Source organism: Sinohyriopsis cumingii, chromosome 2 (assembly GCF_028554795.1).
Source record: "Sinohyriopsis cumingii isolate HCF-2022 chromosome 2, ASM2855479v2, whole genome shotgun sequence".
Taxonomy (NCBI): Eukaryota; Metazoa; Mollusca; class Bivalvia; order Unionida; family Unionidae; genus Sinohyriopsis; species Sinohyriopsis cumingii.
This window is the reverse complement of record NC_142962.1, coordinates 116,071,615-116,086,706: the sequence shown is the minus strand read 5'-3', so window position 1 is coordinate 116,086,706 and position 15,092 is coordinate 116,071,615. Positions and strand designations below refer to the sequence as shown.

Here is a 15,092-nt window from a genome sequence, read left to right as displayed (position 1 = left end):
CTGCCTCATGTTGATGTCAACAGTTTTATAAAAATTCTCTGTAAAACCTAATGAATGTATTAAAATTTATGTGTGAAAAGTTTGTTTTTGATATACTTGAGAGCAAACACATCAGATGACTGAATTGAAAGGGAAATAATAGATAAATATGTTCAGATTTTAAAGGTGTTTCTTCTTTGTTATAACAGGATTCTTATTTACCATATTTTGCTTTTTAACTTTACACAGTGTACATGACTAGATGCTTCCATGACCTCAGAATTGGTCTGTCACCCTGAAATTATGTAACTGCAGCTTACATCTAGTTTCACAGAAGTGACATTCACAGTGAGATACGAAACATTTCCGTTTCTCATATTTAACTCACTTGTCCAAAGGTCATAAGAGTTTATGGTATGGCCTTTTCACCATTGTTCATCATCCATCCATCAACACATACTTGCAGACATTCTAGAGGCTTCATTTTGGATCTTACTTTGATCAGATTTGGTATGTAGGCTCATATCATTATATTATGAGTGACATAGGTGCATATTAATGACTTAATCTTGCTTCTGATGGCCAAGTTCATTAAAACTCTCGAGGCCATATTTCCGATGAGATATTGATCAGCTTTGGTAAATAAGCTAATATTAACATCACGGATGAGTTTGATTATTTTAAACAGACTTTGTATGTAAACTTGTATTATCGAGATCTCAGATGAATTCATTTATGAGCAACATCTGAGAAATCAATGAGGCGATTTTGTAATTTTCTGTTAAATTTGCCTGTCATTAGAAAAATTTGCAAATGACTTCTTGAATACTGATAAAGAGAAGTTGACCCAATACAAAATAAAGCACTATGGCATAAGGTCCTTAAAGTTTATTCTAAAGATGCTGATTTGCTCCTCTCCCAATACAGCTGTAATTATTAAAAACTAGGAAAGCCTTTCACAAATTGATTATTTTTGACATCTGGTTGGTCCTAAATAAAAATAGTGGCAAGCTAAAATTCAGTATGGTCACCATGGCAGCCATCTTTAAAATCTTATTATCTCCACTATTCCTGAATGGACTTGACAACAGAAGAATACTGATGTGATGCTGGATGTAAATGACCATGGTGTCCATATGATGCCTAATATGGCTGCCATGGCAGCCATCTTGTAAATCATTTTAAAGCTATTCCTGAACAAAAAGTCATATTGACATGGAGTTTACACCAGAAGACTTTATATGACGTCTAGTTGGTTCCAAATGACAATTGTGCCAATCTGTGGCTGCCACAGCAGCCTGCTTGAAAATCTTGTAAATCATTTTATCACTACTTCTGAATGGAAAGTCATCTTTACATGGAGTTTACACTGGACAACTTTTTATGATATCTAGTTGGTTCAAAGTGAAAATTATGCCAATCTGACGTCTAAAACAGCTGCTTCATCAGCCTGCTTGAAAATCTTTTTTCTGAATGTGTGGTCACATCAGCATGAGGTTTTCACTGAAAGACTTCTTATAATGTCTTGTTGGTTTTAAATTACAGTGGTACTGATTTGATGTCCAGTATGGCCACCATGGTGGCCATCTTGAAAATCTTGCTATTGTTACTCCATTGAAGTGTAAAGCCATTTTGAAAAGGGGTTCTATCAGAAGAGTTCTTATGGTGCATAGTTCATCCTAAATGAAAATGACCGACCCTCAATATGGCCACCATAGTAGCTATCTTGAAAATATTAAATCTGTTTCTCCCATATGGATGGCTATATCAGCATGGGGTTTTCACCAACAGACTTCTTATGATGCTTTGTTGGTTCTAAATGAAAATTGTGCCAGTTATACAATATTGTTGCTGGTTGACTTGAAAATCTTGTTGTCACAATTTTCAGTGAATACTGAAATGGAGTTTTGACCAAAAGACTTTTAATGGTTTCTGCTTGATCCTTAAATGAAAAGGGTTCCAATCTGATATTCATTATGTCCACCACGGCAGCTAATTTGAAAGCTTGTCATTTCTAAAGAATATCCGAGATGGTTTCACTCAGTACTTGAGAGGAAGAAATGGTCTTGTTTTGAATTCCTGGAAATTCTTTTCAGCAACTAGAGCATCAGTCCCTTCTGCTGAGAATTTGTATAACCATGAGCGATTTTGGAGATTGCTAATGTCAGCATGGCAGCAGTATCGTTCTTATATGATGTCCTCCAAAGATTTTGCTGTTACAAGAAATACTTGTCCATGAAGATTAAAAATATATTTCTTCTTCAAATTTGTTACCCGATCATAATATCTTGGGAGAACTACTACTGCCTCACGAATCCAGTACTCCCAGGCAAAAGCTAAAAGTTATCTGCTTACCTAGGTGGCAGTTAGAGTGATCTCCCCTTGATGTAGGGATTTGTGCCAAATCCTGTGAATACTTAAGTTACTACTTCTGCAAGTTGAGAGTAGCAAGCTCTCCTTAGAGAGGCATTGCAGTCCATACAACAAGTTTTGGAAGTCTCTACCTTGAAGCAAGTTGGAGAAGTGTTCTTCTCGAAGGCAAGTATACTCCGTATATGATTTCTTTCTTCGATGACCCAGTTTAAATTTTTTAGCATCATAACTTTGATGTAATCATACTCTTAGGCGCTTTTGGTACATAATTGCACTGGTTGCTATTGCATCTCCTCATATTGCTATAGCTGTGTAACTTTTGGGTGCTCCTGTCTAGCTTTTGATTAGAAAGAATAATACAAGACCATATAGAATAAACATTGGAAGAATTTATTTGTAAATTACCTTAAGTACAAGAACTGATAAGCATGCAATTACTGAATGTTGATACAATTGCATATACAGAAACATTTCAGATTTAACAACAGACTTATGTAAACCATATAATATGGAGACTAAGGTGATCAGCTCACATGGGGAAGGTGCAGTGGAGCTTCAAAGGTAGTTGCACCTTCTCCACCTCTGAGTGGATTAAAAAACATATTTGAAATGATTTATATCATTTAGAATTTAAGTTATTGAAGTATAAGATACAAGTAATTTTTGTTGGGATGGTTAATTAGGTGAAGGTGAAGTGTTAACCTTCAGGTGCTGAAGGTGATGACAGCGTTCCCTTGCTATCGGGAAAAGGTCGGGAGAAATTATAACTTTTTTCCGACTGTGAAAAGTCCTTGAATTTTGCAACTATTGATGAAAGTTGGGAAAAATCCGGGAATTTTCGGCCACCACTTGATGCCCGAAACAATTACGTAATTGAGCCATAACCCAGCTGATCATGAAAAAAATTTAACGAGTTCTGACCAGAATATTCGGAGGTTGCAGTATGGATCATTTGGGTGCTTGCCATAAACATATTTGCTGAGTCAATCCAAATAATCAGTGGATTAGATTCCTCTAGTAGCATTTTTTCCCCCTCACAGAGAGCTTGATATCCATTTCTTTTTTTTTACCTGGAAGACATGAAAACCAGTCTAGTATCAAAAGAGGCCAGCATTGTGGTAGCAAAGCATAGCTGCTTTCCAGATGGCCTAGCAAACGTAAACATTGTTAAATCAAGTCATACCTGCATGAAATTGATATGAAAATTATTTTCTCAGAAATTTAGAGTATTAAAATTGTTATGTCTCTAATCTGCTGAAAGTCAAAATAAAACTACGGTGTTTATGTTCTGGCACTTGTGATTTGTATTGGTTGTCACACGAGTACAAAATCTTACAACCCACATGACATCATAGATCCAGTAGTCACGTGATTTCAATAATAACCCATTTAAAATGTAGTAGAAAAATTAAAAAATATTAAATGAAAGTCGTATACTGGTGTAATGAAAAAAACGAAAATGAAAGAACCCAGAATTCTCTAGATTTATTCAGAGAACAACTACTTTGGGTTTTGTTGTATCACATGACTACCAGGTTGACATGTGCTCTCTGCTTGATGAATCTGACTGGCCAGATTGCTGCAACAGTGACATGTTTCTTGCCATTGTACTCAAAATAAATATGTTGAGAATTAAATGTTCTTTCTGGTTTTTACAAATGTTATCTGATTTTCATTTAATTATAATTGAATTTTTGTGCAACAATATTAAAAAGGAGTTTATTGTTGATATCATGCGACTATTGAGATTTGTGAAGTCATGTGACTAGTAATGCAAATGGTGAATACCTGGTCAGGTTTCATCTATGCTGTAGTTTTGTCTTGTCTGTCAGTGGATTAAAGACATAACGATTATAATACTTTCCATTTCTGAGAAAATAAATCATTTTTCTATTTATTTCATGCAGGTATTAGTATAACATAGTTAAATTTGCTAGGCCCTCTGGTTAGCAACTAACATATGCCGCTACCATACGGTGGTGGTAAATTCCAAATTTTCAATATGCAGTTTCTCTGACCCCACATCCCAACCTAAATGTCAAATGTGAAAAATGGGGTGGAATTATGTGGAGGAATCCCAAATTAGAAAACGGACTGCTATTCGTTTTAAGCCAAATTCTTTGTCCGAAACGTTGAATCTCTGAGCTAAACTTTGGTGCAAAATTATTACACAATGACATGTAGCTTGAAACATTGGTTTCAGATCTTAATCAGAATTCATGAGAAATGGTAAATTGTCATCCCTTGTATTATATATTAAAAAATCAATATGAAACCCTGTATCAATACAGGTTTGGGGTTTCTTTTATCAGATTACAAGAGGACAAGTTGATTTAACAGAAAATTCAGTCCTTGTTTATACAGCAGTTATAATTCTTGAAGGTTTTTAGTCAAAATTTAAGTCAGCCCCTTTGTAAATGATTTTCAAATGATGGATTTTTAATCAAATCATCTTAAGGAGTTTAGATTGTTTGAAAAATCTTGTTTGGCATTTTATTAGCACAGATAAATTCAGGGATAAACTTTTTTCGTTAAAAGATAAGATTCTAATCCTTTGCATTAATTCTTTTTTCTTACTGTGATAGGAAGTGTTTACTTTATATAACATGCATATACATTGCTTTAGAACTCTTTAGAATTAAATGTTTGAAAGGAAACAAAACTAATTTATATTCGTTTTGTTGTTTCCACATAGCAACATAATGTAGATCAGGAAAGTAAAGTTGGAATTTTTATTTTGTACATTGAAATGACTTGACATGCCAATTTATAGGAATATAATCAAACTTGTTTCTTTTGATACATTTTGTGGTTTTGTATATGATCATCATTTGTGACTTAAATGTTTTGGAGAGTCTTGAAATAGAAACATCTTTAGATTTAGAAAATGCTTGATATGTATTAAATGTTGTCTGATTCCATTCATATTAGTCATTAATTTCATCCTGGAAAAACCCTGGAAACTTACCTTTAGAAAAGCATGAGAACCATGTGATGAGTATCATAAGATGAAGGCGCAATGTGAGTTTGCTTTTAATGACGGTGAAGAGGGACAATGAAATAGTGGCTTAATGGCACTGAAGTAATATGCTTAAATATCAGTTCCTGAAAGAACAATTGGTATGTTTCCTAGAATTATCTAAACTGTCATAATCTCTCACCTTCACTCAGGTTAATCATGGTGATAATTTACAGAAGGTGGAATCATAACAACCAATATGGTAGCAGACATCACCTCATGAATAATAAATAAATTCTGGAATTCCCTGTACTCATATAATATTGCTGTATAATTTCCACTATGGTCAGATACATACAGGTAAATTTTCCGTATTAATCTAGCTTTAGCATTCATCTCCTAGTTATTTTTGTGACACTTTACTAAGGTTGTCATTTTGCCTTTCCTACAGATAACATTGACTTACAAATTGATATAGTGTCTGCTCACCAGAAATATTAATAGTGACGCTTCATTGCGATGTTATGTGCAGGTATTGTGTGTGATATAGAAACTCGGTTATATTGCTGTATAGTTCTGCAGCAGTCAGATACATTCAGGTACATTTCCATGTGGTTTAGTCATTGTGTTCAGTTGGTTGTTAGTATAAGCGATACTTTGGTGATTTTATTGTATGGGCAATCAGTTGGCCTTTCTTACAGGTAACATTATTAGAATTGATATTTTGGCGTACACTTCGTAAGTATTTATATTGACACTCAAATATTATATCTGTACTGGCTACAGGGAATAGCCATGGTATATATTCTGCATGTTCATAAAGCAGGATGCATGCTAGGGTGCACATGTATATATTGTCTGTTCTATTTTGTCTTACAGATTTAGATAAGACCAATTGTAAGTTTGGTAACATTTGAAACATGTGTCTGACAAGCACACTTCATGTGTAGCTTTCTATGGTTGCATGTACACATTTCAGACTTTCACATTGACCAAAGTCAGTGGGCTGCAGTACTATGAGTTTAGAAGGGGAAGGTGCAGAGGTGCACTTTTAGGGATGAAGATGTCAGCAGTATTCATGCTGATGTCATGGTGAAGAATGATTTGCTTCTTGATGGGTATTGCACCCCACACGGCTTATCAGCAATGAAGCAATCCAAGCTATCATGGTCAGTATAGCTGCAATTTCCCCTTCACTGCCCCATCATGATAACCTTTCTTGGCAGAACCAGTTGGCTGCATGGGCTTTGCTCCCAATTGCCTTTATCACCAGCCATTGAATGAGACTGAGATCAGAACAAACCACCTCATTTACTCTCTTGCACTTCAGATGTATGGATTGGCTATGTGGATAAATAACCCATACCCATCCCAACTTAATGAACTGGATAGCATCATGCCAACTCTGTCAACAGGTATGTCTTAAGTTCCAGCATCTGTTGACTTGCACATCAACCAAGACCAACTGGCATTCAGCTATTATCACTGTTGGGTTGAGTGACTGATTCAGAGCATTACAGACACGCAGCAGCCTTAGAATGGCAAAGCTCTCATCAATAAGCACTTTGTAAGGTTGTATGGTGCAATAGGGACCTGTTTTGTGAAGTACATAGCCTGTAATCTGTTCCATCATAAGGAATTGACAAATTTGTCATGGATACAATGGTCCTGTTCTGTAAAAATCAGCCTGCCATCTGAATCTTACAGTACGAGATCTATAATGAATCCAATCCTGTCTATTATGTTGAATTATGTGCAAGTTTACGTTAATCAGCATCTTGGATGCTGTCCTGACGTCAGTTAATAGGCACTTTTAAGGCTCAATCTAACCATAGTGCCACAAAGCACACAGCTCCCTTCATGGTCAGCTATGGCACAATGTCTACTTAACATGGGCTCTTCTACGGGGAACAGTCCTGCAGATCTCAAGAATCAATGTGGATAAAAGCCCAGAGGAAGGGATATTTTTGCCCTAATTTCTGTCCATACCATAAGATACAGATTGTTCACGGTTAATACTGAACCCATTCTAGCTAACAAATATGCTTGAAGGGGGACTGTTTATGATGATCTAATATCACATATTCTGTTCAGCATCTGTACAGACCCTCAAGCGGAAAAGACATCCATTTGGTAGAGACATATTTATATAGCACCCTGATGGTTCCATGCAACTTTATGGTCATTTAGTCCCTTTATGGTCAGTTGCTATTTGAGACCAAGGGCAGTCGACAGCTTGATCCTTGCAAGAATCATATTTCAGCCTGACAGTTCCTCCTGAACTGAGTCTGTCTCCTGCAGGAACATGTAATAAAATCATTTCAACAGAGGCTTCTGTTTTTGCAAAGATCCATCTTGCAATCAGAGAATCCTTTGCCTACAGGGTTTACTCAATGTGACAGTTGACATCATTGTCCAAGGTCCTCTATTTATGAGGTTATTACAAAGATACTGTTATCTCAGTGGTGGTTGGAACCTTGATTCTTGGATAAAAAAATTGCATATGAGCTCTCATCTCAGGAAATGGGAGAACCATACTCGATTTATGTCAGGTGGTCCTTGGCAGGTACAAACTTCAGGTCAATGATCTGTATAGACATGAGCAAAACAGACTGGAGTGCACATCTCCTTCCACTAGTGCGAAGAGGACAGTGGACAGTGGCTCATGCAGGATCATCTATTACATATCACTGTGCTAAAGATGGAAGTCATATGGATGCATTCCTTGGAGGCATGGAAATATACATTCTAACAACTCCACTGTGGTGGTTTATCTCAGAAGGTGAGAGGTATTGAAGTCCCCAACCGTTGCATTCTTCTTTGAGAATTTCTAAGCTAGTGTCTTCAATGACAAATCCATCATCAAGCTAGTTATAATCCAGGCTAACTACAGGTATTAGCAGACTCACTGCCCCTAAAGAATCAGCAAGCAGATTGGTAACTTCATCCCTCGGTTTTCACTTGCATAGGTCCTGCTGGTATCGACTATTGGATGGTCTGTTGGTCAAAAGGGAAATAAATAATTCCCAACCTTCATCTCACCAGTCTGGATCTGAAGTCTTAGACAGTTGATGATCTTTCCATAGATTGGATGCATACACCTACCCATCAACACACCCATATCTGAACATGATACAGAAAGCAAGAGACTCTGAGTGTCACCTCATTTTTATTTTCCAGTCAAGTGGGAAAAATCATGGATCAGCAACCTCATCAATCTAGCAGCGTAAAATGCCTTGGAAATAGAGATATTTCCTCATTAGCTTAAGCAACCACGATGGCAGATGTTCCATCCCAATCTAGAGCTGTTGAACCTGGATGTCTGGATCGTATTGAGCAAGCCTTCAAGAACAAACAGTTCTCTCATCAAGTGGTGGAGAGAATCACTTAAGTAAGATAGCCCTTCAGCTTGAAACCGTACAAAGGAACTGTAGAATATCACATAATAGTGTGAGAGCAAACACATTGCACCACTGAATGCATCAATACCTCAAGTAGCTAACTTCCTACTTTAGCTCTTGGACAAGAGACACCAACAATCACAATTAAAGGCCACAGTTCCACAATATCTGATACACTATTTCATCAATGAAGAGAGGATGTCAGAAAAAAACACAAATCTGTCCAATCTGTTGTCAGATTTTGAGTTTACATGTTCAGAAGCTTTGGCTCTGTGCCCAAAGATAAATCTATCTTGGGTTCTAACCTGGCTGAATATGACACACTTTGAACCACTCTTGAGGGCTTCATTGGTTCATTTCACATAAGACCAGGCTCTTGCACTAGCAACAGCAGGCAGAATCAGTGAAATACATGCTCTATCAGTTGACCCAAACTGCTTGCAGTTCCCACAAGAAGGGTTATTATAACTCCTTATGGCCTTTGCTTTCATTGCCAAGAACAGACTTCCATTCATGGGGAATTGGACTTGTGTAGTAAAATCACTCTATAGTATGTAAATTTCATCTTAAGGTCATCTACAGGATCCATTGCAAGCTCTGAGTTGGTACTTAAGAATGTCTGAGCATTGAAGGAGATTATGCCTGTTCTTAACCCTGAAGAGGGAAACAATGACATATCAACACCGACACGTTTGTCCTGAATAAAATGGGTTATTCACTCCACATATAGAGAAATAACTGTAGATCAAATGCTTCTCATTTCAGCTGGTGAAGTTAAAGCAGTCTCCACAAACATTGCTTTGAGCAAAACATTTCCCTGTCATTATCCATGCCATGGGATGGCAGTCAGAGTCCACTTTCTTCAGCTGTTATCTCCGAGATCTTTCATCCCAAAAGGCTCAACTCAACCTGATTAGATCTATAGCTATGGCACAACAGGTTACATTCCGAGTCATTTGACAGCTTTATAAGAACTTCCACTGGATTTGCATGGGAATGAGAGTTCTTCATTTGGGTTATCCAGAAGCTGTCCCTTAGGGGACTGGAGATTGCCTTTCCTGGATAAGGGGATGTATGTCCCTCCACCTCTTACTTACTCTCTTAAGGTATAAATGATTCAGTAATATATGTGGAGAAGAAAGAAAAAAATTCTGGTTAAATATGTTTCTTCAATAATGCTTACCCAGTCATATTACACATACACCCTCCCTGCCTCTCTACAGTTACATCCATATAGAAAGTCTGCCTTCTGCTCCAGTAGTAAATGAAGAATATTTGATGTTTGATTCCAATTCCTGTATCAAGGCAATATCACTATAACTGCCAACTAGATGGGTAGATAACTTTTAGCTTTTTAGCATGGGAGAGCTGGATTGGAATGGTAGTAGTTATCCTGAGGTATTATGATTGGGTATGTATTTTTGAAGAAACATATTGTACTAGTAAAAATTGGTTTCATTTCAGAGGATGGCATGGAGTTTAAAGTGTTTGAATACACCGAAAACCTGTCACACACTGTTGGCTTGGTCACAATGACAAAAAACAGCAATTTTGATGATAACATAGGTGAGTTAACAATATTAATATGGGCAGAAAATGTGTTTTCACATGACATAATTTTTCAGTTATACAGGTAATAGGCCAGAAGAGCTTATGGAATGGTCTGTCATCTCATGTCCACCTGGCCGTTAACAAGAGTGTGTTTTCATTACTCCTCCTAAACTACTAAGGAGATTTGTTATAAAACTTTACACACATTGATCCCATAGTTTAGTTGATCCTAAATGAAAATGGTGGAGCTGGGCCATGTTGAAAATCTTTTTATCACTACACCTCGTGAATGGAAAGTCATATCAACATTGGGGTTTTACTAAAAGGCTTCTTATGGTGTCTAGTTGTCCTAAATGAAAATGGTACTGATCTGATGTTCAACATGGCCACTATGGCAGCAGTCAGAATTTAAAAGGAAGAATTTCTGCATGTGCTTGAAATGTCTGTTTGCTTTATAGTTGGAACATTAGGTCTTAGGTCTTTAAAAATCGGGTTTAAAGTAGCTCAAAACCAACAGTCAGAAGTGAATTTACAGTAAATATTTGTATCCTACTCTTTTCAGTAAATATTGGTTCAATCTGGTGCAAAGATATTTGCTTTTTTTCTGAGTCATTATAAGGCTGGTTGGAACATATAGTGTTACACTTATTCATTGGTCTGTCCATCACACCTTGCTTAGGTTTTGTTTCCATCAGTTTTCAGGCATTGTGTTGGGACATTGGAAAACATTTCTAGTTTACCACACTTCTGTCAAATTGTACATATGGTACAGTTTCAGAATGCTCTTTGTTAAGCTTATAGTTGATGAATTGCACAAAAGAATACCATAACATTAGCAAGTAATTTTCATTAATTGCTTTCTTTTATTTCACAGTCATATCCATGGAAGGGGCATATACTACAGTCTTATCCATGCTCTTAACATCCCATATGTGACAAATTTCGTTTCTGTTCAGTAACTTTTGAAGGACTTCATGAATAGAAAGATAATATTATATAACTTTTGAAGGACTTCATGAATATAAAGATAATAGGATATAACTTTTGAAGGACTTAATGAATAGAAAGATAATATGATATAACTTTTGAAGGACTTCATGAATAGAAAGATATGATATAACTTTTGAAGGACTTCATGAATAGAAAGATAATATGATATAACTTTTGAAGGACTTCATGAATAGAAAGATAATATTATATAACTTTTGAAGGACTTCATGAATAGAAAGATAATATGATATAACTTTTGAAGGACTTCATGAATAGAAAGAGAATTATGATATAACTTTTGAATGACTTCATGAATAGAAAGATAATATTATATAACTTTTGAAGGACTTCATGAATAGAAAGAAAATATGATATGAGGCTTAACCAAAAAGAAGACAGATTGACTTTGAATCTTGCTTTCATCTCTCTAAATATTACAGAGGTATAGACCCTATGTGATTTTGCTTGTGAATTGCATTATATTGGTTGGGACATCAGTGTCGTATGGATACATTTCTGTGTAATTGAAAGTTTTTCATTTTTCTGAAGTGAACAGTTTTAAACCCTTTTTTGAAAAAATTGATCTCTTGTCAAGAGAAGAGCAGTAAACAAAGTATTGCATTTAATTCCATGTGTCAGTTTTTAGGCTTTCCATCACACATTCCTTCTGCTTTATGTGTCAGATACACCATTGGAGGTCCTAGCTTGAAAGTCAGTGCAAAGGGTCAGCATCTTAAGTTTTCCTTCTAACGTTTGATTCCTTTCATTTAGTTTTAAGCAGTGTGCATTTATGGAATTAAGCTGATAGAGCCTTAGGATTGGGAATTTCATGTATGTTATTTCTTCCTTGTCCGTGTCATGGGTCAGTACTTGGCTACTCCATCACACTTTCATTTCTACTTCATATAACCTTAATGTCATTTGAGATTAAGGGGTGGAAGATGGTATCCTGTACATCATCATTTTAAAGTGTAATGTATACCACACTGGGGAATCTATCAAGGTCAAGGTCACAGGTCATTATTATTTTATTTACATTTTTACTTCTGCTTATAGCTGTTTAAGATAAATAGATGACATTTGGTATGTCTGTATACTACTAGAACATGTGTTGCATTTTAAATTTGGGTCTGATTGTCAGCATCAGGGATCATTATTTTGAGGTTTTTTTTAAATGTGGATTTCATAAATTTGGCAGATTTTCTTGTTTCTATACTGATGTTGTAAATACGAAGCTAAGTTTGATCTTTAGCCTGAAGGTTTTTATTTAACTATATGTTTGTGTTTGTAAAACATGTATGTCCCCACTGCAGACATGCAGACAATCATGTCTAACCTAAGGCTTTTATATTTGTTGTTTGTTCAGATCTTTCAGAAATTATGTACTGATCAATATAGTTAAAACTGTATCAACAGACTATTGCCACCGAATTCTTAATTTAGTTTTAGTTTTAATTATATTCACACGGTACAATTCTAAATTAGAATCTACCAGTAATCTTATAATCACTGATTCCCCTGTGCTAATTGCAATTAAGCCATTTAATGCAGGCTTCTTTTAACTCACTTTAGCCACCAGGCCCTTTGTATTGCATAGCATGAATGCTTTGAAAACATTACCAATTTCATGTCTCACTTAAACTTGAAAGACATTGCGATGTTATCTTCAAAACACAAGAAATAATTCCTTGGGCAAAGAAAATCTCATCTAGAACAAATCTGGGTATAGGAATGAGGATGGATCCCAGCGAAATCTATTACACTGTACTTTATGCAGATGCAAAAGACTGCTGTGTCAACAGATACTTGATTTTATTAGTGAAGAAGGAAAACTATTGGCAACACCCAGTCTTATTCTATAATATTTTTTAAAAATTTACACAAGGTGATAAACCTAACGTTTTCTGTCTGCCCCCTCAGTGATTCTGTGCCAATTCCATTTATTCAGTCATCACCTTCAGTCACTGGTTAAATATCTCTGTATAAAAGAGACATTCCAAGTTTTTCGCCATGTGCAATTTAAGGAGAGATGCCAGGATTTTATCTTAAGGTGGTCTTCTCCATTTGTCACTGAAAAAAGGTGGTGGGAGTAGAAAGAAGGAGAGGGAAGTGGAAACAGCCATAGTCCAATATTTACCTAACACTTCAGTATCTCTCTTTCTTCCTGTGCCACTTTGCTAGAGCTCCACTGAAATCAAAATTTTTAAAAGATGTCACCTCTAGTTGTATAAGCATTAATCTGTTAACTATTTCTGAGCATACTCTGTTCATTATCTTTGTATGAAAATTGTTGTGTGCTTCTCTCTGAAGAGGTATATACATAGCTACCTTTGATCTTTATGGCTTTTATGTAAAATTTTCAAGAAGTCATTGATCTTTACTTCTTAATTTCATTTTTTGCATCCTTATTTATTCAGTTTATCTTAACCCTGATATGGATATATGGTTTTGTAGCATATGACCCACAGGGCTAAACTGATTTATAAAAAAAAATGAAAATTGTATTCTACTTTTAGATTGTCTATTTCTTTATTAGGCTCTTTATTCTGCCTTTTCTACATTTAAGTTGGAAAAACTGCTGAAAGTGAGAGTGATATCTATTTTTGCCCACAACATGTACATCTGACCCGTATTTAACACAATTTTTGGACACAAAACCACTGGCTGGTGTGTTCATTAACACTTCCCCAGATCTAGTAATCTGTCATACTTCATAACTTTAAAAGTTATTGTCATCATTACAATCTTCAGCCAGTATTTGCTGAATGAAATCGTAATATGATGATGAACCAAGCTGGGAATCAGACATTTTGGGTTTTCTAGGTAGCCCGTATTAAAACACCCATTTGTAAAACTTCTTGATGGAAGGTACCAACTACACATAATGTTTATCGCAGTGCACAATGTGCCAATCAAATTTATTTTAACAAACATTCATGTCCTTCTTTAATAGCCCAGATTTTTAAACAGCTGGTCACTTGAAAAATTGATGTTGCAAAAAGACCGGTTCAATAAAAATTGTATCTTTGCTGAGCACATTTTCATATTCAGAACTTTCAACTAATTTGTGGAAGTTCTCGTGCATCACTGTTCTCCAAGTGTGCAAATCTGTAAAACATTTGCATGGTTCATGCAGTCACACACCCCGATGGCATCTCAGCTTAAGTACTTTAGATATCAGATAATGACTTATGTGTGAAGTTTCTCAGTTGCTATGCCAATACTTCCTGTTTGTCACACAGAGAATATGCTACATTGATTTCTCATTGGTGGTACTTGTTTAACCTGGATGAGAACATATTTCACTGTGACACGTCGGTAGTGTACTGTAGCTATCAAATCGACCAAAGTAGACAAGATACAATTAAATGTAGAAAGTTTGCTTAAATTCGTTATTGAATGATGAGTAATGTACATATTTATATATAACTTGATGTCTGTGTATAGGTGGCTGTTGAAAGGTCTGGTACCTCATCGTTTGGACATCTATCATGACATTCAGGATGGGGTTCATTTAACTTCGACTGTAGACATGGCATCCACAGAGGTCTCAGATTTTTATGGGTATACACAAAGACTTAAATAAATCTAAACCTGCCTCCAAAAGCTGTTCACATTTGCAATTGTATGCAGGTGGATTAGTGATTCGACCTGTTCCTTATTGGCCAAGGAACTAAAAGATCAGCAGGGCTAGAGCCCAGTTTGAGACAGGGCTTGTGCAAAAATATTTTTTTGTGTGCTTATGACCTCACCTGAAAAATCATGCTAGTGTTGCCTTTTTCATATAGTATAATAGTTTTTGTACTGACTTGAAGAAATGATATACAAGTAAAAACTGC

The 15,092-nt window shown here is 35.9% G+C and overlaps 1 protein-coding gene across 4 annotated transcripts in view; it reads left to right on the top strand.

Moving 5' to 3' along the window:
• Positions 1 to 15,092, top strand: part of LOC149805666 (uncharacterized) — a 96,570-nt gene that overhangs the window by 36,675 nt on the left and 44,803 nt on the right. For all 4 annotated transcript variants that reach the window (XM_089950312.1, XM_089950311.1, XM_089950313.1 and 1 more), the window contains one exon: positions 10,177 to 10,278. In XM_089950312.1, coding sequence (XP_089806438.1) covers positions 10,177 to 10,278 — 102 coding nt within the window. The remainder of the gene's footprint in view (positions 1 to 10,176; positions 10,279 to 15,092) is intronic.